The following is a 21,898-nucleotide window of genomic DNA, read 5'->3' on the forward strand; positions in this document are numbered from 1 at the left end:
CCCCCCCCCATAGCTAGCAATCCAAAACAGTCCCGTGGCACCTTTAAGGCCAAGTTTTATTCAGGCACAAGCTCTCCCTCCTCTGCGAGGACAGATCTGCATGTCCCCCCCTCCCAAAAGCTAGCAATCCAAAAGAGTCCAGTGGAGCCTGAGCGGTGGTGGTTGTTGCCTTCTGGCACACTTCCGGTGAGGTCAGGGGGTGTGGCATATGCAAATAAGTTATGCTAATAAGTTATGGTAATGAGCTCCTGCACCTCTTTTTCTACGAAATGACCCCTGATCATGGGTCATTCGCATGCTCTCAACCGCTGTGAGCTCCTCTGAGCTGGGCCCTCGACAGCTGCCGACCTGCAAATGGGTGAAATCAACCACTGCCTATACCCATTTCTTCCCTGCTGTGGCCCCCACCTTGTGGTATGGTCTGCCCGAGGAAGCCAGGAAGGTTCCCACTGTCTTGGCTTCCCCCAAACTATGCAAAACGATTCAAGAGGGCTGCACAGTACAAAATGGTTCACAGGCTTAGTCGGATAAATGATTAGGAACTGTGGTCTATACTGCACTGTGGTCTATACTGTATACAGCTTGCTGTAAATGGGATTCTACTGTGTAATTTTGCATCTTTTAATGCATCCTGTTAATGCTTTGCTTCAGTTTTTTTCTTCTATTTCTGGTTGGTTCTACAACCCTATTCCGATCCCATTGTTTATCAAATGTTGATTGTCTTGCCCTGACCCGGGTAGCCCAGGCAAGCCCGATCTCGTCAGATCTCAGAAGCTAAGCCGGGCCGGCCCTGGCAAGCATTTGGATGGGAGACCTCCAGGGAATACCAGGGCCGGGAGGCCAGAGGCAGGCCATCTAGTCACTTCTCTGAACGTCCTCTGTGCCCTAGTTGTTGTTGTTGTTCAGTCGCATAGTCAGGTCCGACTCTTCGTGACCCCATGGACCAGATCACGCCAGGCCCTCGTGTCTTCTGCCGTCCTCCGGAGTTTGCTCAATTTCATGTTCATTGCCTCGATAACACTGTCTAACCATCTCATCCTTTGCCGTCCCCGTCTTCTTTGACCTTCAGTCTTTCCCAGCATCAGGGTCTTCTCCAGGGAGTGTTCCCTTCTTATTGGGTGGCCAAAGTATTTGAGTGCCCTAGTAGGAGTCGCCAGAGGTTGCCATAACTTACAGGCACAGGCACACAAACACACAAAAATGCAAAAATACCTCCCAAAAGTTGATTGTCCTGACCAGTGCTCCCTCTAAGCTGTGGAGTCTTGTGAGCAAAAATCCTATTTTGTGAGCGACGGGCATTAAAGTTGCGAGCGAGCGACTTGGCCGCTGCATAAATTAAGTTTGCCCTGGAGCCCTCCTTCTTGAGCTAAGACAAGAATGTGTGAGCCGGAGGCTAAAAAACTTAGCTCACACTAGCTCAGCTTAGAGGGAACACTGGTCCGGACTCACTCTGTGTCATCTGCCTGGCGTCCCAGTGAGAAAGGCAAATGACAAATAACGTAAATAAGTAAAGTACGTAGGAAAGGAGGGAGCCTTAATGGCTACCCCTGGATCCTTGGAGGGAGCCAGGATAAAAATTGGACAACTTCATCTTCTTCTTGGTTCTGTTGGGGGGGTCTATGTTTGTGTGCAGCCCAGAGCCCCGTGTGACGTGACAACTCTTTGTCTTGGTAGCAAAAGCTGCACCATAGGGATGGTTTTGCGCCTGTGGAGTGACACGAAGATGCATCTGGATGGCGATGGGTAAGAAATGTGAGCATTTGGGGGACTGGCGGGGGGGGGATATTTGTGGAGCAAGTCTATTCAATGTTTGTGGGAGCAAAACTGTTAAGTGCCGCAGTTCTAAACATCTGGTCATCCTTGCTTGTGTGGTGTTGGGGTTTGTATCTCTGCCCCGTCCCCACCTTAGAGGGGTTCAGTTGTGCGGCTGCTTTGCTGTAGATGTTCCTTCGTCAGCTACTGAGACCTTTGGCTGTGAGCCCGTCAAGAAACAACAACGGTGTGCAGCCAAGAGCCATTCTTCTTTCTCTCTCTCTTTGCTAGTGGATTTAGCGTCAGCACTGCAGGGAGGATGCATATCTTCAAGCCGGTTTCCGTGCAAGCAATGTGGTAAGTCCTGAGTGGTGGATTCTCTTTCCATTCCCATTCACAACCTTTGAGATCCTGAAAGTAGCATTTCACTTGTACTGGCCTCAATGTTTTCTCTACGGTGCGGAGTCTTGTGAGCAAAAATTCCACCTTGTGAGCTACTGGTATTAAAGTTGTGAGCGAGCGATTTGGCTCCTGCATAAATTAGTTTGCTCTGGAACCATCCTGGAGCCAGTTTGGTGTAGAGAGAGCCAGTTTGGTGTAGTGGTTAAGTGTGCGGATTCTAATCTGGGAGAACCGGGTTTGATTCCCCACTCCTCCACTTGCACCTGCTGATGTGACCTTGGGTCAGTCACAAGCTCTGGCACAGTTGTCCTTGAAAAAGAGCAGTTTGTGTCAGAGTTCTCTCAGCCCCACCCACCTCACAGGGTGTCTGTTGTGGGGAAAGGAGTTTGTAAGCCGCTCTGAGACACCTTTGGGTAGTGAAGGGTGGGATATAAATCCAATCTCCTCTTCTTCTTCTTCTTACTGAGCTAAGACACAAATGTGTGAGCCAGAGGCTAAAAAACTGTGAGCTAACTCACACTAACTCAGCTTATAGGAAACACTACTGGACATGCTTTCGATGGAAAAACAATCCCCCTTTCTCCATTGTTTCTTTTTACCAGGTCTTTTAACGTGGGGGTTCCACACTTTTTTTTTTTACATGTTTCTATGATCTCCTTCAAGCCTGAAAACTATTTTATGACTATTATTTTAGATGTGGAATGTTATTTAATGCTATTTTTATGCGTATGGATTTTTTAAATATTCATGATTCTTGTGTTGCTCTTTTTATGATGATGAATAAAGTATTGTTTTGACTGGGTGAACCCCCTCAAACTGGAATCCGGGGAGGCGGCATATTGATTTTGTAAATAAAATACATTTGTGTTTGCTCCTGTGCTGATCCTTCATATCAAGTCCCATTTCTACTCCTGCACCTGCTGTCTTGACCCTCCGGTTAAGGTTTTCGTTCTGGGTCTCTGTACTCGCAGGTCTGCCCTCCAGATCCTCCACAAGGCTTGCGAGGTTGCTCGGCGGTACAATTACTTCCCGGGCGGGATGGCACTTGTCTGGGCCACCTACTACGAGAGCTGCATCGCCTCTGACCAGAGCTGCATCAACGAGTGGAACGCCATGCAGGACCTGGAGTCCACTCGCCCGGACTCACCAGCTTTATATGTGGACAAGTGAGTCTTCCCTGTTTAATTTCAAGCTGAGAGTTTCCTGCAGGAGACTCTCTGGAGAAAGAAGGTTTCAGGGGGTAGCCATGTTGTATAAGAACATCAGAGAAGCCGATGTTGGATCAGGCCCATGGCCCATCCAGTCCAACACTCTGTGTCACACAGTGGCCAGAAATACGAGGTGGGGCCAGGACGCTAGAAGCCCTCCCGCTGTTGCCCCCCCCCCCCAAGCACCAAGAATACAGAGCATCACTTGCCCCAGACCGAGAGTTCCTATCTATACCTTGTGGCTGATAGCCACTGTTGGACCTCTGCTCCATATGTTTATCCAATTCCCTCTTGAAACTGTCCATGCTTGTGGCTGCCACCACCTCCTGTGGCAGTGAATTCCATGTGTTAATCACTCTTTGGGTGAAGAAGGGACTTCCTTTTATCCATTCTAACCCAACTGCTCAGCAATGTCATGGAGTGCCCACGAGTTGTGAGGAAGGGAGAAAAGTACTTCTTTCTCTACCCGTTCTATCCCATGCATAATCTTGTAAACCTCGATCATGTCACCCCTCAGCCGTCGTTTCTCCAAGCTAAAGAACCCCAAGCCCTTTAACCTTCCTTTCAACCCTTTTACCATTCTAGTTCCCCTCTTCTGCACTTTTCCCAATGCTACAATATCCTTTTTGAGGTGTGGTGACCAGAACTGTACACAGTATTCCGAATGAGGTCGCGCCATTGATTTATACAGGGGCATTATGATACTGGCTGATTTGTTTTCAGTTCCCTTCCTAACAATCCCCAGCATAGCGGTGGCCTTTTCTACTGCAGCCGCGCACTGTCTCGACATTTTCAGTGAGTTCTCTACTACAACTCAGTGTTGGTCTGTAGGAGTCCAGCAGCACCCGAGAGACCAACAAGATTTTCAGGCCCTGAGCTTTTTTGAGAGTCGAAGAGCTCCCTTCTGCAGATAAAAATCAACACCTGTCATAAACCGACTTTTGTTTCCAAATTTTTAGGAGCAAAATTATGTAGGTATATTTTCTCATGAAAGAAGGAGAGATAATTTATTTTATTCACATTATTTGTAGTCCTTTCTCACTTGGGTTTAAGGGGGATTACACATGCTTGCAGGATATGGATGGGATTTTTTAAGCAGGGCTTTTTTGGTAGAAAAAGCCCAGCAGAAAGTAATTAGCATAATAGGCCACACCCACCAGCAGAAACTCATTAGCATATTAGGCCACACCCATGACACTACAGCTCATTAGCCTATTAGGCCACACCCCATGCCAGCCCTGGGAGGGGAGGGGAGGCTGAGGGGAGCCCAGGCAAGCCAGCCCTTGGACAGGCCAGGGGAGGCATTTAAATGCCTCCCCGATCCTTCCTGGGGGGCCCTGGCCCACCCACCTTGGAGTCACCGGGGGGGGTGTCGCTCTCCAGGTCTTCCCTCTGTAGCCAGGCACGCAGGGGTTTGGCTGTAGTGGGCGTGGCTGGCTATCTAGGCGCAAAGAGAGGGGGATGCCGAAGTGGGAACAGACAAGACGATGTGCAGTGAGCGTTCCCACCTCCTAGCCAGGGTGCTGCACCATCCAGTCTGCCTGAACCCTCAGTAGAGAGAAAACAGTGCCGCTGTGAATCTTTTCTTCACCATTATGGGCGCTATTAACTTGTCTATTACGTAGAAGATGAGAGGGCGCTTCAGTGGATGCTGCAAGCTCTTCACTAGAACTTGGATCCTAGGGTTCACTGCTCTTCTGAATTCTTAGCCCAGAAACTCTGCCTCTTCCCTTTTCCAGGCCAACTGAGAGGGAGCGGGCCGAACGCCTCATCAAGGCCAAACTCCGGAGTATAATGATGAGCAAAGATCTGGAAAACGTGACCTCTAAAGAAGTGAGCAAAGCTTGCCATTCGTCTGTTTTGCAGCATTGTGTTGCATTGCCTAGAAAGCGAATACTGAATAAATCGCAGACATTCCCTCCTTCCGATGGGCTACCAGTAGAGTATGCGGAAGGCCCTGGACTCGGTTTCCTGTTGAAGGAACTTGGGGAATAGGTGCCGGGAGAGAGCTTGCTCTCTTGCTGTCATCTCGGAGAGCAAATGCCAGTCAGAGAAGGCGGTACCGAGCAGGGCCAGGCCAGAGTCTTGCTAGATCCAGCAGTTCATACGTTGTTCTTACCTCTAACTCATGTGGGGTTTACCAGTCTCATTAGAAGCAGCTTCAAGCAGCCTCTCAGGGTTCTGGTGACTGATCCTGTGATTTATTTCTGCAGTGGTGCTGCAGTGTGGCCACCTTCTTTATTGTCAGGCCGAGTCAGCAGGCAGGGGTTGCCAAGGGGAGGGGCTTCCTGGGAGACCCTTTCAGGCCAGGCCCGTGGCTATGGTGGGGGGGGCATCTCGGGGCTAGGCCCCCTGACTTACTGGCAAGGCCCCACGACTTCCCATCCAGCCCAGGGCCCCCGAGCAGTGTCAGGTGCAGGGAAGGAGCCGGGTAGTCCTTTAATTCAATTTGCCCCCTAAGGAATTTAAATCCCCCCCCCGACTTAAACCCCCCCGGCTACGGGCCTGTTTCAGGCCAAGCCTGGTGAGGAAAAAGCAGGGACACCGGGGGGGGGGGAGAAATGAGCAAAGTTTCTTTTGCTGTTGCGGGACTGGCGCTACCTGCACCGGACTCTCAGCAAACCGGGGCAGCGGGTTCGACGGACGACGAAGGCGACAGACCTCGAGCCTTGGGAAGCAGTCCAGGAGACTCTCAAGACGCCAACCCCCTCCCTCCGCGACCCCAAAGACACAGGAGGAACCAGGAGGAGACGGGGCTGGAGGAACGGTCCGACGCGGACATCGTTCCTCAGTCACTGACTCGGGGGTGGAGGGCCCGATCGAGAGGAAGAATGAGTTGGAGGGTCCCAGCCTTGCCCCCCAGAGATGAAGACAGCGGGCGTTGGTCCCTTCGTCCTTAACGGAAGTCGGCACTCCCCTGCACGCCCCCGCTCAAGGCTAGAGACACGGGGATATCCGGGGAGGCGGGACCAGGAGGGGAAGCACCAAGGGAATGGAGAGCACGGTGATGGGCAGGTGGAAGAGGCAATAGGCTCAGCAGTAACAGGAAGGGGTGTGTCACTAGGGGAGGAGAAGACAGATAAAAGGAAGGAAGCGGGAGAATGCTGGGGAGGATTTCAGAGGCGATCACCCAGCCAAGCCAGAGAGAAGCAGGAGAGGTGATTGATCTGGGGGAGGTGCCCAGGGCGTGACGCGACCCCCAGCCCTTCCATATCTGAGGCGTTTGCTTCCTTCTCAAGTCCTTCCCCAACACGGCGACTGGATTTACAGGGCCTGGGGGCAACCCAGAGCACGACAGCTGTCCTCCATCTTAGCTAAGGTTAAGGGACGAAGGTTCAGTTGGGCAGCTGGGGGCCATTTGTCTCTTTTCATTTTATTTACATCATTTAGCCCCCCCCCCTTTCCTCCCCAGCGGGGATCCAAAGCAACTTACGTCGTTCTCTTCTCCCCTGTTGTATCCTCACAACCACCCTGTGAGGTAGGCTAGGCCGAGAGCGTGTGGGTGGCCCCAGGTCACCTACCAGGCTTAACATGCGAACAGACGCATCAAGCCGTTCCTCCCTCCCCTTTGCGATTCTTCGCCTTCCAGATACGGAACGAGCTGGAGAAGCACATGAGCTGCAATCTGAAAGAATTCAAAGAATTTATTGACAACGAGATGCTGCTCATCCTAGGGCAGATGGATAAACCCTCCCTCATTTTCGATCACCTGTACCTGGTAAGCAGCGGAGCGAGTGAATCCGGTTTGGGGAGGGTGTTGCCTTTTTCGTGTCTTCCGAGCGCTGCCTTGGCCTGGGTGTCCTGACTCTGCTCTGATTCTTCCAGGGTTCTGAATGGAATGCCTCCAACCTGGAGGAACTCCGGGGCTCTGGGTGAGTATCGGGCCGTCTGTAGCTGAGTGCAACTGGCAGTGCTTGCAGCAGCTGTAAAACTCCCCAGTTCCAGATGCATATGGATTTGATGCTTGCTGGTCTCTTGGGACTTGAAACACTGAGCGTCAGCTCTGAGCCCAGCCGGCAGCTTAAAGTTTCATGACGCCTCTGAAAGACTATCCTGGTACGAGATGTGTGTTTGCTAGCCCTAACTTTGGAGTATTGGGCTGGAAGCTAGCAATGTCAGATGTTCACTGAGCCACTTTGGTGTAGTGGTTAAGTGTGTGGACTGTAATCTGGGTTTGATTCCCCACTCCTCCACTTGCACCTGCTGGATGACCTTGGGCAAGCCACAGTTCTGCCAGAGCTGTTCTCTCAAGGGCAGTTCCGGAAAGAGCTCTCTCAGCCCCACCTACTACCTCACAGGGTGTCTGTTGTGGGGAGGGGAAAGGAAAGGAGTTTATAAGTCACTCTGAGACTCCCTTGGGTAGTGAAGGGCATGGGATATACATCCAATCTCCTCCTCCTCTTCTTCTTCTATGCCACGAGAATCTGACCTCAGCACAGAGAGTCCAGCTGTGGCCTTTTAGCATCACTTGCATCACTGGTTCTGTTCAGACCGTTTTGGAGTTTGCTGTATTTTGATAACGGCCGGGAATGTACTGCTCGAGGAAGGAATCTTGGCATGGGCCGAGGGAACGAGGAGGGACAGCAGAGTTGTCATTTGCTGGTGTGAAGGAGACGACGAACAGATCTGTCTTCTTTGGCCGCGATGTGGCTGTTCGAGGGGCCAGTGCATCGCTGCAGCCCCCCATCCTCCACCGGTCACCGGAGCTTTTTCACACGTTGAATTTGGCTAGACCAAGGAGGGATGGGGCCCTTTTGGCCACCCTCTCCCTGACCCCAGGAGAGCTTGCCCGAAACTTACTTCTTCAGCTTGAGGTTTATTTTTCGTGCTTGTATCCCGCCCATCCCGCTTACCTTGACTGCTCTTTGCCGAAGGACAATTCTAATGAGGACACTTTGGCTAAACAATCATAGGAAGGGCTCTTTTTGTAGCAGGAACTCCTTTGCATATTAGGCAACACGCCCCCTAATGTAGCCAATCCTCCAAGAGCTTACAGAGCTGTTTTTCCGGGGGCTACTGTAAGCTCTTGGAGGATTGGCTACACTAGGGGTGTGTCGCCTAATATGCAAAGAAGTGCCTGCTACAAAAAGAGCCCTGGACCAGAAATTATTACCAGTGAAACACCACTTGGTATGTGATTGCATCTTTGGAGGCCTCATTTGTAGTTTTATTTTGTGCCTCGTGGTTTTATTTTGGAACAATTTTTTCTGGTCCTTCTTGTATTTATATTTCATATCTGTATGATTATACTGTACTGTTATATAAGCCAATATACTCCTCATTGGGTGCGGTCAGACGGTGTGCTGGGAGCGGTTTAAATTGCTCTGGCCCTGATGCGGTCTTTTTTAACCCGGAGAATCGCGATCACACTCACCTCCTTGCTCCGGATCGCTGCGCAACCACATCGCTCCCTGCCGCCCACACGCGGGAGCGTGCGTCGCTGTTGTCTTTTTCTCTCTCTCAGATTGGGCATGCGCACAGGCGGCCATCTGTAGAACTAAAACTTTCGCGCGTGCGCAAAACACCGATTGCCACTTCAACCCGACTGCTGTAACACTTCCCTTTAAACTTTAAAGAAACACTTCCCTTTAAACGTTTACCCCAAAAATGGCCTCCGTGAGATCCCAAACTCGTCTAAAGGCTAAAACTAGGCACAATTTAAACATTGTTTTAAATAACACGGTGGCAGACCGGCGCCTATGCGCACACCGCCAACGCTTTAAAAAAAAGACGGGCGAAAAGTGGAAGCCTCGGGCAGCTTTCGAGCGGGGAGGGGATTTAAACCGGAAGTGGCTCGACACCGGAGGAGTGATCAGATGTCAGAAAAATGCGGCTGGAACCGGAGAATCAGGAAAACACCACTTGGGGACCTGGTATCAAAATACTCCGGGTTAAAGCGGTTTTGAGCCAGAAAGCGACGGCTGGGGATAGGAGGCAGATGTTGACCGTGTGGTCGCATAGATAAAATCCATTTCTGAGGCAGGCTGAAAGCGGACTAAACAGCCCGTCTGACCGCACCCATTGTGTTTGACCTCTGACGAAGGCCTATCCAGGCCGAAATGCGTCAGGTCAAGCCCATTAGCCCTTGTGTGTTAGATTCTGATATTTTTACATGAGGTGTGATTGGGCCCTTATATATTTTTAAATTCTTTGTTAATAAGTACATGTATCTTTTTATATACTATATATATTTATATTAAGCTTTTGTTGTTGGCCCTCTTTTCCGTATGACTAACCTTTTCAGGTACTGGCAGCCCTCATTCGGGGAGGGGAGGGGAGGGGAGGGGAGGGGAGGGGAGAACGGAGACACTCCTTTTAGGCTCGCTCCCCAAGCCCCACTCGTGGTTTTAATCCCTTTCCATCCTTGCAGTGTCGACTACATCTTAAACGTCACCAGGGAGATCGATAACTTCTTCCCTGGCCTGTTTGCGTACCACAACATCAGAGTCTACGACGAAGAGACGACGGACCTCCTCGCCCACTGGAATGAGGCGTACCACTTTATAAATAAAGCCAAGTAAGTTGAAGCACAAAAAATGACCTTTTGTGACTGTGTGCCAAGGGAACAGGCTTTCTCTCTGTGGTCCGTCTAACTCAGCATTCTGCCTCCCGCAGTGAGCAGCCAGGTGCCCCAGGAAGGCTGCCGAGAAGGGCAGGATGGGAACAGTCAGCTCTCTTGTGACCTCAGAATAAGGGACTGTGCAGGTGTGCGCCCTTCATAAGTGCCAGCCCAACCCGTGTATGGAATCTTTAAGGTTGTTGGAAAGCACTTGGAAGGGGCAGTTCTAAAATCAGTTTTATTGGCTACAAAGGAGATGGTTTATAAAGGTAGAAAAGAGTTTTACTAGCATGGCCAGGGTCCGACATACCTAAGGGACCACCTTTACCCAGAGAGCACTACCGGGGTCTCAAAATTGATTGATCCTCCCTGGTCCTAAAGACACCAGGCTCGCTACCACCAGGGCCAGGGCCTTTTCAGTGGCAGCTCCATACTGGTGGAACGAGCTCCCGGAAGAGATCAGGGCCCTGTGGGTCCTTGCACAGTTCCGCAGGGCCTGCAAGACGGAGCTCTTCCACCAGGCTTTCAACTAGGAGCCGCCCCCACTATCACCACCAACTCTCGGCTGCGAGGACCGGCCTGGGTGAAGAACATCGAGAAACTAAAAAATACTTAGAAAAAGTACGCCGTCTTGTACAATTAGCGAAACATCAACAGCACTTATTACTATTATTACTGAAACTGAATTGTTTTATGTGGATTTTACCGGGTTTTAACTGCTATCTATATGTCCCACTGCCGGGACTCCCAGCACCCCCACGCCGCTGCCAGGACTCCCCATGCTGCCTGAAGACCCCCCTTGGGCCCCCCACTGCTTACCTGAGGCTCCAGGGGAACCCAGAACAAGCCGCCGCAGATGACCGGCCCAGCCGGGGAAACGGCGCCACCGCCCCGCATGCCCTCCCCGGTCGACGGCAGTAGCGGGGCCGGCAAGAGCGCGTCCACCCGTGCCGAAACAGCAGGCCCGCCGCGAGAGCCCGCTGACACATCCGGGCCCAGCAGCCCGAACGGAGCTGCCCAGCGGCGTCCTGCCCCCGACCCGGAAGGAGTAGCAGGGACCACGGCCCCTCCTGAGGGCCAGCGTTCTCAGTTATGTAGGGGGGTGGGGCTCGGAGGGAGAAAGACGGGTTGAGCGCAGGGAACACTGGGGGGAGCAAGGAGGGGATAAAAAGAGGGCAGTGACAGGGGGCCGGGGATTGCTACCTGGATTGGACAGAGCTACGCCCAGAGAGAATTCGAGAGGCAGCCAACCAAAAGGAGCAGGTCAGCAGGGGCGGTGACACAGCCCCCCTCCCCCGTTCAGGTGTCTGAGGCCCTTGCTGCCCTGGGAAGCGGAACACAAAGGTGGCGGAGCAGGTGGTGCCGGAGGAGTCCAGCAGCAGCGAGGGGGAGTCGTCTGGATCTTGTGACACTATATATTATGTAATGTTTTAATGCATGTGAGCCGCCCTGGGCCTGCTTTGCAGGGAGGGCGGGGGTATAAGTTGAATAATAAATAAATAAATAAATAAAAGGTGCCGCTCCAGCTCTTTCCATTGGCTCAGGGTGGCTTTGGTCCTCCTCGCAGCTTTGTTTGTTTGCTTGTTTATTAAAACATTTATATCCTGTGTTTCTTCATCGTTTAAGGCAGCTCATTGACTTGTCTATTTATTTAATTTCTACCCCGCCCTCCCCACCAAGGCAGGTTTAGGGCAGCTTACATGGTATATTAAACAGCTAAAACAAATATAGGTAAAATCATAAACAACATAAATATAAAGACATTACAAAGTGCTAATGCTAGATGGTGGGCATAAGCAGCATCCGACAAAACAATCAATCAGCTACCATCTTAGTCTGGGTTACACAGGGACCGATTTCACACAAGAGCTGTGCCGCGGTCGCACCTCCCTTTACCCCGCTTCTATTGGTCAATTTCCCTCTCGAAGCCACACAGCCGCATTTTGACTCGTGGTTTCGCCCGATTTTCCCCGCGGTTTTGTGATCCTGTTTTTTGAGGATAACAAAACCGCAGGGAAAATCGGGCGAAGCCGCGGGTCAAAATGCGGCCGCGTGGCTTCGAGTGGGAAATTGACCAATAGAAATGGGGCAAAGGGAGGCGCGACCGCGGCGCAGCTCTTGCGTGAAATCCGTCAGGCTGTTAGATGATGTTAATATTGATGTTAATGTTGATGTTAACATTCTGGCCAGGGCCTCCGTTTGTATGATGTAGCTCCCTAGTTAAAGGCCTGGTGGAAGAGCTCTGTCTTTCAGGCCCTGCGGAATTGTAAAAGGTCCCGCAGGGCCCTGATGTCTTCCGGGAGCTCATTCCACCAGTGCGGAGTCGCCACTGAAAAGGCCCTGGCCCTCGTTGCGCCCAGCCTGGCTTCTCTGGGGCCTGGCAGAGCCAGATGATTTTGGGACCCTGATCATAGTGCTGTCTGGGGAACAAATAAATCTTCTGCTCTGGGGCAAAAGAAACACCTTCAAAGACTACGGTAAAGAACGCCCTGCACGCCATGCGGATGATGCCTAAGACTGTAGAAACAAAGACAACATTTCCTCCCACCTCCAATCTCTTTTTCACCAGGAAAAATCACTCCAAGTGTCTGGTCCATTGCAAAATGGGTGTGAGTCGCTCCGCGTCTACCGTCATCGCCTATGCCATGAAGGAATTTGGCTGGTCCTTGGAAAAAGCCTATAACTATGTGAAGCAGAAGCGCAGCATCGCGAGACCGAATGCCGGCTTCATGAGGCAGCTCTTGGAATACGAAGGCATTCTGGATGCCAGGTTTGGTGAAGGTGGCCCCGTATTGCACCACCCCGTGGCCCTCTTCCCTTGTTAATGGTGCTCAGGACAGAGCCACACATCCACAAACAGCCTGGGTGACAGTCTTCTGGGGCAGGAAGACTTGAAAATACCAATGGGCAGGGCTCTTTTTGTAGAAAAAGCCCAGCAGGAACTCATTAGCATAATAGGCCACACCCAACAGCAGAAACTCATTAGCATATTGGGCCACACCCCTGACAGCACAGCTCATTAGCACATTAGGCCGCACCCCCTTGTTACCAGAAGTGTGATTATCCAGCCACACCCACCTTTTGCTTGTTATTCTGTTTACCTTGTTTGTTGTCAAAACCCAGGGCCTTTTTTTGTAGCAGGAACTCCTTTGCATGTTAGGCCACACACCCCTGATGTATCCAATTCTAATGAGTTTCTGCTGTTGGGTGTGGCCTGTTATGCTAATGAGTTCCTGCTGGGCGTGGCCAACTCGGGAGCCAGCCGGAACTCCGTTCCTGTGCGTTCCTGCCCAAAAATAGCCCTGCCAATGGGGAATTTCATGGCTGACAATTCCTCGATATATTTTTAAATTCCTCCTGGCATATGGAGAACAAGTCCGCAGGGAGACACTGTGTTAGAATCCTTCGCCCTGCCCTGCTGCCTCTCCGTGGGCAAGGAGTTTCATGACATGGAGAAGTATTCTGTCATGCAACATCAGCCCCCTCCAATGCGCCCGTGCCCTCTCAAGTGATACTCAGACTTGTTCTGAACGTGTAGGCTGGTGACCAGGATAAGAGAGTATTCCTACAGAATTACGCTAGAGGAAAAATAGTTTGGTAGATAGTCTCATGTGTTAGCTTTTGGGCAGTGTCAGACTTGTCAGTGAAACCAGACTCTTCCATATCTGAATCTTTGCGCAAGGGAGGGCCTGTGTATTGCGCATGCAGTTGTGACTGGTATGAAAACTCACATCCCCTTTAGAAGATGAAAAAGAAGAAGAGATTGGATTTATACCCCATGGCCCTTCACTACCCAAGGGAGTCTCAGAGCGGCTTACAATCTCCTTTCCCTTTCCCCTCCCCACAACAGACACCCTGTGAGGTGGGTGGGGCTGAGAGAGCTCTGACAGTAACGGCTCTTTTTCAAGAACAGCTCTGACAAAACTACGGCTTGCCCAAGGTCATCCAGCAGGTGCGAGTGGAGGAGTGGGGAATCAAACCCGGATCTCCCACTACGCCAAACTGGCTCTCAAGATGAGTTAAGCTTCTTGTGGGCTTGGTTTTGAAACTTTGGACAGGAACAAATCCCTGTTCAACTGGTTCTCGTGAACCACAGGTGGTCCATCTGGTGGTGGAAAGTCCTGTCAAGTCACAGCTGACATGGCAGCCCTGCAGAGTTTTCGAGGCAAGAGACGTTCGGAGGTGGTTTGCCATTGCCTGCCTCTGCGTGGTCTTCCTTGATGGTTTCCTGTCCAAGTACTAACCGGGTCCGACCCTGCTTAGCTTCTGAGATCTGATGAGATCAAGCGAGCCTCAGTCATCCAGGTCAGGGCCGTTCCGGTGCACTAAACCTGAGCGCTTTTCATGGCATTGAATAGCAACTGAAGCCCTTCATGATTTCACTCATTTGTGGGCAGTTACAGACAATGTTCCCTCTAAGCTGTGGAGTTCTGTGAGCAAAAATTCTACTTTGTGAGCTACTGGCATTAAAGTTGTTAGCGAGCAATCTGGCTATTGCATAAATCAGTTTGCTCTGGGGCCATCCCCTTCCTGAGCGAAGGCAAAAATGGGTGAGCTGGAGGCTAAAAAACTGTGAGCTAGCTCACACCAACTCAGCTTAGAGGGAACACTGGTTACAGATTGTCTGGCAGAGGGTGGAGAGCTGGGGGCCAGGAGAGACTGGCTTGCCCCAGGTTGCCTGACACATTGATAGCTGAGATGAAATTTGGATCAAGGGCTTAATGTCTTAGCTTCTGGGCCACACTTGTGTCGAACTAGCTGCCAGGACCCTGGTTCCGATCCAGCTCTGCCTCGTCTCGATATCCATCCCTCCCTGCAGCGGCAGACGTGTGCCCCACTTCCGGTTCCTTTCCCTGGGAGCCCGGATTGCTGTACAAAGAACTGGCGCTTGTGTTTGGTGCAGCGGTTAGGAGCGCGGACTCTAATCTGGGAGAGCCGGGTTTGATTCCCCCACTCCTCCACTTGCAGCTGTTGGATGACCTTGGGCAAACCATAGTTCTGACAAGACCTGTCCTTGAAAAAGAGCAGTTTTTGTCAGATCTCTCATAGCTCCGCCCACCTCACAAGGGTGTCTGTTGTGGGGAGGGGGAGGGAAAGGAGATTGTAAGCCGCTCTGAGACTCTAAGTGAAGGGCGGGGTATAAATTCAATCTCTTCTTCATCTTCTTCTTCTTCTCCGTCTCCTTCTCCACTGCACAGATTCCTCTTCAGCAGAGAAACAGGATGTTTGCTCTCATTAAAACTCTACCACCTCCACCCCCCCTTCCCACAGCTTGCATTGTAAACTATCCTGGGCAAAGACTATTCTTGATTAACGTCACTCTGCAAAGGGCCGTGCACATGGACGGTAGTCCGTTAATATGGTTTCTGCGCATCCGTTGTCCTGTGGCCCTTCTTAGGATCCTCAGTGTGTGCATCTTCACTGTCCACAATTCAGGGCTTCGGTTGCATAATGGCCGTCGTCTCTCTTCTTATTCCTTAGTAAACAGCGTCACAACAAGCTGTGGAGGCAGCAGTCAGACAACCGCCTCCCCCAGAACTCAGATGGCTGCGGCGGCCCCGATGCCTTCCTGATGGAGAATCTCGAGGTTGACCTTGACCCTCCTTGCCAGCCGGCCTGTGTAGATCCAAGAGTGAGCCAGGAAGCCGTGGGCTTCCATTACTGCTTCAGGCGCCTCTCCGACTCTTTGCCTGGCAACAGGGAGTCTTTTTTCCAGGTAGAAGATCCGGAGAGAGACGTGCTTCTGGAGGAGGCTGACGCAGCAGCGGACCTCCCTTTCCCAGGCTTCTCAGAAAAGGCTGTGGTGGAAAAACTGAAAGGCAAGGAGAGGGCAGAGGTCTCTGGCCTGGGAGAGAAACCAGCCAAGAAGAAATCTGACATCAGCCTCCTGAAAGATGTGGCCATGCCCAGTCTCGCTGTCCCCGAAGAGGAAGGCCCCCAAGAGGAGAAGCCCACGGAGAGGTGGAAGCGGCGCTCATCGGTGCAGGAGGAGGAGAGCAGGTTGAACTGCGAGAACCTGAATAACAACAACAGCAAAAGGAGCTGCCCGGAGGATTTTGAGGTAGGGGCGGTGGAGTGCACAGCAGACGTTAGTACAGCAAACTGTGGTTTAGAGAGGGGTCCTCTGTCCTGGTTCACCAACGAAGACACACTACCTTGGGCAGCCCTGTTGGGGGTTAGTTTGGAAAGTGTGACTTCTGGACCGCCCCGACGTGCCTTTAACATAACGAGCATGTTCCCTCTTGTTGTTCCCTGAAAGGAATCTTGCAAAGTTCCAGGTGTTGGGAACAGCGTTCCCTATAAGCTGAGTTAGTGTGAGCCAGCTCCCAGTTTTTTAGCCTCCAGCTCCCGCATTTCTGTCTGAGCTCAGGAAGGAGGGCTCCAGAGCAAACTAATTTATGCAGTAGACAAATCACCTCCTCACAACTTTAATGCCGGTAGCTCACAGAGCAGCATTTTTGCTCACAAGACTCCACAGCTTAGAGGGAGCATTGGTTGGGAAGGGCCTTTCTCTGACCAAGACCCTGGAGAGAGAGAGAGGGTGGCTGCTGCCGGTTTATATATTGGTTTTGAAAGTGTACGTCCTGCCTCTCCACCTAAGCCATTTCCGGCAAGGCTATCAAATAAACTGCAGTAACAGGTCCCATCAATATAAAAATCAGTAAAATATCCGTAATGCTAAAGGGATCATAGAATCACAGAGCTGGAAGGGACCTCCAGGGTCATCTAGTGGAACCCCCTGCACAATGCAGGAAATTCACAAATGCCTCCCCCTCCGCACCCCCAGTGACCGCCACTCCATGCCCAGAATATGACAATAAAACCTCCAGGACCTCCAGCCAAACCAGCCTGGAGACACAGTACCAGACCCCACTCTATTAAGACAGAGCAAAGGTTTCAGGAGGGAAGCGAGGAGAGGGGGTAGGATGGGCCCACGAGTCTGGCCACCCAAAGCCAACAATCGGGTGGGTGGAGGCAGCTTCCGTGTCCCGGTGCAGCAGGGGCCTCTACAGCCGCGGGAATCGATCATAAATCTAACAGAGGGTGCTATTTTTGTGGTTGCTGCTGAGACCAGGAGTTCTCGCAAGAAACTGGCCATTTTCTGTGGCGTTGTGTAGCGGGGAAGAGGAAGTCTGGAGAGGAAGCTGGATGCCTTCACGCTGGCTGGTTTTCGCCACCCTGCAAGCAAGCAAGGCTGTTTTTAGAATCTGTGCTTTGGAGGCCTCTGGGAAGACCGGAGTTTACAGCAATAAAAGGCACACATTTCCGGTCATTTCTGTAGCACTTCTAGTGCGCACCTCACAATAACGAAGTGAAGGAAGTCCACCATTCTCCCATTTTTACAGGGAGGCTTGCAAAATCGTGACTTGCCTTCATGTGGATTTCTGAGCCTGGTTGGTCTTCGTCTGTCCCCTGAAGGTGGCGCTCTCTCCCAGGCTTCCTGCTTCTACTTTGGCGGAGCAGTGCTTGATTTCATAATGCCATTCCAACATATAATATCCGTATAATGTCCCAGTAATAAATAGTGAACAATGAACAATGAGAAGCAAATAAATACTGATTTTTTATCGTCGCTCTGATTTTATAAAGTTGACATCTAGGGCTGCATTGGCCTGCATAAGACATTATGCCAATATTATTCTCGTCCCGATTAGGAATCTGCCAGAGCACGGCTGGCTCAGGGCTGCACTGTGCGCCCAAGAACAGGGGTGCAGCTTGGGCCCCGAGCCAGGCCCCGAACAGAGTGTTAAGGTCCCTCGCCGACTCCTGCATGGGGTTCTCCAAAGTATACTGCCCAGGAGTTTTTCAAGTTGAACGGTGCCTTGCAGTGCGTTAAAGAGAGCCAGTTTGGTGTCGTGGTTAAGTGCGCGGACTCTAATCTGGGAGAACCGGGTTCGATTCCCCACTCCCCCACTTGCACCTGCTGGATGACCTTGGGCAAGCCGTAGTTCTGATAAGAGCTGTTCTTGAAAAAGAGCCGTTTCTGTCAGAGCTCTGGGAGGGGAAGGGAAAGGAGTTTGTAAGCCGCTCTGAGACTCCCTTGGGTAGTGAAGGGCGGGGTATAAATCCAATCTCTTCTTCTTCTTCTTCATCATCTTAAACAAATCAGCAGGGAGCTTCCAGTTGTTATTATTGTTATTTTTCAGATTTTTACCCCACCCTCCCGGCCAGAGCCAGCTCAGGGTGGCTTACATAAAAGCAGATAGTTAACATTAAAAGCATAATTACAATTAAAACAAATAACAAAATCATAGTAAAGTGCTAGTGGTTGTTGTTGGCGTTCATATGACGGTGGCAGCCAGTAGCCAGTATGCAAAGTTCTTCCTTGGAGTCAGCTCTCAGTGTTCATTTTGAACGTCTTTGCAGGGCTTGCTGTTTTCTAGGCTGTTGATGGCCGTTTCCAGAGTCCAGGGCCCTTTTGTTTTCAACCAAGCGACGTTCTTCGTTGGTGGCGGCTCTCCCTGGTGGAAGAGCTCCATTTTACAGGGCCTGCGGAACTGTAGGAGGTCCCGCAGGGCCCTGATCTCCTCCGGGAGCTCATTCCACCAGGATGGAGCCACCACCGGAAAGGCCCTGGCCCTAGTGGTCGACACCCTACTCTCCTTAAGACCCAGGAGGGCCAGCCAATTCAGGGGCCCTGACTGCAGTGCTCGCTGGGGAACATGTGGGGAAAGGCGGTCCCTTAGGTGTCACGTCACGGTAGACCTACACCCAGGGGTCATTTCCTGCAGGAGCGCACAGGAGCGGAGCTCCGGCAGTAAAGAGCCCAGGGGACGGGCACATGCAACAAGCCCCGCCCCCTGCTCCCAGCAGCCCTCAGTCAGAGCAAGAAGCAGCCAGGTAAATTGTAGAGAGGCCCCCCCCCCGGTCCAAAACAATCCAGTGGCACCTTCAAGACCAAGTTTTATTCAGGTACAAGTTCTCCCTCCTCTGCGAGGGCAGATCTGCACGCCCCCCCCCCCCCGATAGCTAGCAATCCAAAAGAGTCCAATGGAGCCTGAGCGGTGGGTGTTGCCTTCTGACACACTTCCGGTGATGTCAGGGGGCGGGGCATATTCAAATGAGTTATGCTAATGAGCTCCTGCACCTCTTTTTCTGCGAAATGACCCCTTGTGCTGCATGCCTGGCTTCTTCATTCCCTGTTCTGTCCTTTTCAGCACGATGCCATCTTTGGGATCCTCAACAAAGTGAAACCTTCCTACCAGTCTTGCGCCAGCTGCATGTACTCCTCAGCCAGCACCTCTGCAGAAGCCTTTGGGGAGCCGTGCGAGAACCTGCACCCGGTTCCCCCGTGCCACAACCCCACCGTCTGCACGCAGCCCTCGTTCCTCTCCCACGGGGCGCCTGTGTTCTTAGAGCAGGCGCTTCGCCAGTCGCCTCCGATGGAAATCCACGGGGCTAAAGCCAATGCCTTGCCTTTGGTGCTGGCTGAGAGTAACTTGCAGGACGTCGATAGCGGGAAACCTTTAGCCAGTTGGCCGTTTGATACTCTGGAGAAGGCCAAAGATGTGTCAAAAGCGCCCGCCGGGGCCTTGCTTGGCCAGAGGGATTCTCTCTGTGATAGGAACGCCCTCTCCAGCGAAGCCCCGAAAGAGGACTCTTCTCCGAGAAAAGAGGTCAGACAGACAAAGGACCTGAAGTACTTGCTGTTTAGTAAAGATTTAGAAAAAACGACTAGCAACAGTTACTTGATGCAGCATCAGGAGTCACTGATTCAGCTGCAGAAAGCAGGATTGGTTCGGAAGCATACCAAAGAACTGGAGCGCTTGAAGAGCCTCCCTTCGGAGACAGCGGGGCAGGCGAGGGAATGTCCCGGGAGCCCCGCGGATGCTGCCATCCCCGAGGAGACTCCGGACTCAGTGGCTCAGCAGCACCAGCTACCTCTTCAAGAGCCGCCACTTGCAGGATCCGAAGACAAAGAAAATAAACCCGAGAAGCTGCAGAAAACCTTCCTTGCAGGGGAGGCATCCCAGAAAACCTCCACGCCCATCTTCTGCAAGGCTGAACACACGAGCAGTTTCACAAAAGACTTTCTGAGGACCATTTGCTACACGCCGTCCTCTTCTAGGAGCTCCAACCTGACGCGGAGTTCCAGCAGCGACAGCATCCACAGCGTGCACGGGAAGCCGGGCCTGGTGAAGCAGCGGACCCAGGAGATCGAAACCAGGCTGCGGCTGGCTGGGCTGACGGTCTCGTCTCCCCTGAAGCGCTCCAACTCTCTTGCCAAGTTGGGGAGTCTGAACCTGTCCTCGGATGACCTAACCAGCGACATGGACCCGTCCGTGTTGACAGACCCGAAAGAGGCCAAACTGAGCGAGACTTCCATGCTCTGCGACTTACGATACACTTTGAAAAACACAGAAGTGGGCCCCAGGCCATCGGTGAAATCTACCGTGGGGAAGTTGAAAAGCACTCTTTGGGAGGGGAAAAGTTGACACATTGGTCATTGTTTTAGGACCCCGTTACTTCTGTATTAGTATGTACTAAATGCAGTTTTATCATCTTAAGAAAAGAAAGCTCAGTGGCTTTGGTCCCCCCCTTCTGGTGGTATCCATAAGTGAGGGTTGGAAACAGGGGGGAAATTTCTGACAAGGGTGAGCAGCCCAAAGAAAAGACCTGGGGGGTGGGGGTGGATCTTGTATGCGAACATGGCCTCCCGGGAGTCTAGAGCGGAGGAGCTTCTCCATATCTGCTCGTTCAGAAGAATTGCAGGGGCTTCCTGGCCACACATGCCTGGCACAGTTTTTAAGAGGCTGTTTTGATAAAAAGCCTAAGAGGGCGACGCAAAATGCTACCTCCGTTGTTTAAGTATTTATATGTAGATAGGCGGGATTCCTTTAAAAAAAAAAAATCTTGCTCTGCAATGGATAACCTTTTTTTTAAACGGTCATCTGCCAGTCATGCTTGGAATAACCATCTATAAGCCCCCCCCCCCCCCAAGACTGAGGCTCACCTGCAACAACAGCTTGTCCATACTGGCTTTTGAGCTGGTGGTTTTACTTGACTTTGTTGGAACAGTTGTTTTGAGTTCCTTCTGTCCCGTGGGTGGATGGTCCAGAGTCCCATGTGGCTCCTGGCCTTGTATCGAAGCAGAGGGAGGGGATACCATTAGTGCAGCGTGGGTGACCACAAACCCTTGTACAGATCCGTGGAGCTGGATTCCGTGTTGTAGCATTTCTGCGTTTGAAGGCGCTAGTTCATCATATGGTTGCTTAAGGCACAAGCTGCTGCCCACAAGTTTTGATATGAGGTAACTGAAAGGGTTCCTCCCGTTTGTCCACATGTGAAAATGGGGTGGGGCATGGTTGGTGGGGGGGACGACCGTGTTTTCCTCCATTTGTTTGTTAATTGTTGTGCATTCTTTGATTTGTAGGCAGAAGAGTTGTAGGTTGTCTCAGGATAGGATCGTGGTTTATTCCAAGCTCAAGTTGTTTATGAATGGATGTTTTGTGTAGCATCTTCCATGTGAGTCTGGTGGTGCTTTTTTTGCCGGGGGTTCGGAATGCCAAGGTGCCATGGGGGGGGGATGCATGCAGGAAGGGCTGTTACATGTTGGCCCTTTCCTTGGGTGTGTTTCATTCAACCCTGCAAAAGTTACTTGAAGCTCTTGTCCTGCTGAGAGACGCTTGACTGTCCTGGGGCTAAAAACCAAGGCCCATATCAGTTTCTCTGTGGTCATTTGGTGTCCTGCAAAGCCCTGGTAGTTTTAGATCCTGCCTGCTTCTAATCTGAAGTCTCCCAGACTTTCCTTGGGCCCAGCCAGATTGGAGTGCCAAGCAGAGAAAAAACAGATCCTTCTCACGGAAATCCCCGTACCTTTGCATGATGCAAAGTGTGCAGGCCAAGTAGCCAGTCTAGTCCCAGGCCAGATACAGACATGAGTGATAAACTGGACTTGGAGAATTTATACTGCTAGTTCAGGTGGGGAGAGGAAACGTCTAGAGTAGTATTGTTCAGAGAGTCCTCTTTGGCTCAG

At 51.6% G+C, this 21,898-nt stretch overlaps 1 protein-coding gene across 1 annotated transcript in view; it reads left to right on the forward strand.

Moving 5' to 3' along the window:
- SSH1 (slingshot protein phosphatase 1) overlaps positions 1–20,757 on the forward strand; it is a 26,097-nt gene extending 5,340 nt beyond the window's left edge. The window contains exons 5-14 of the mRNA XM_015413213.1: positions 1,675–1,743; positions 2,044–2,109; positions 3,126–3,320; positions 5,102–5,195; positions 6,952–7,080; positions 7,188–7,234; positions 9,733–9,879; positions 12,491–12,691; positions 15,403–15,982; positions 19,080–20,757. Coding sequence (XP_015268699.1) covers positions 1,675–1,743; positions 2,044–2,109; positions 3,126–3,320; positions 5,102–5,195; positions 6,952–7,080; positions 7,188–7,234; positions 9,733–9,879; positions 12,491–12,691; positions 15,403–15,982; positions 19,080–20,357 — 2,806 coding nt within the window. The 3' untranslated portion in view covers positions 20,358–20,757. The remainder of the gene's footprint in view (positions 1–1,674; positions 1,744–2,043; positions 2,110–3,125; positions 3,321–5,101; positions 5,196–6,951; positions 7,081–7,187; positions 7,235–9,732; positions 9,880–12,490; positions 12,692–15,402; positions 15,983–19,079) is intronic.
- The last annotated feature ends 1,141 nt before the right edge of the window (positions 20,758–21,898 follow it).

Source organism: Gekko japonicus, unplaced genomic scaffold (assembly GCF_001447785.1).
Source record: "Gekko japonicus isolate JY-2015 unplaced genomic scaffold, Gekko_japonicus_V1.1 scaffold10, whole genome shotgun sequence".
Taxonomy (NCBI): Eukaryota; Metazoa; Chordata; class Lepidosauria; order Squamata; family Gekkonidae; genus Gekko; species Gekko japonicus.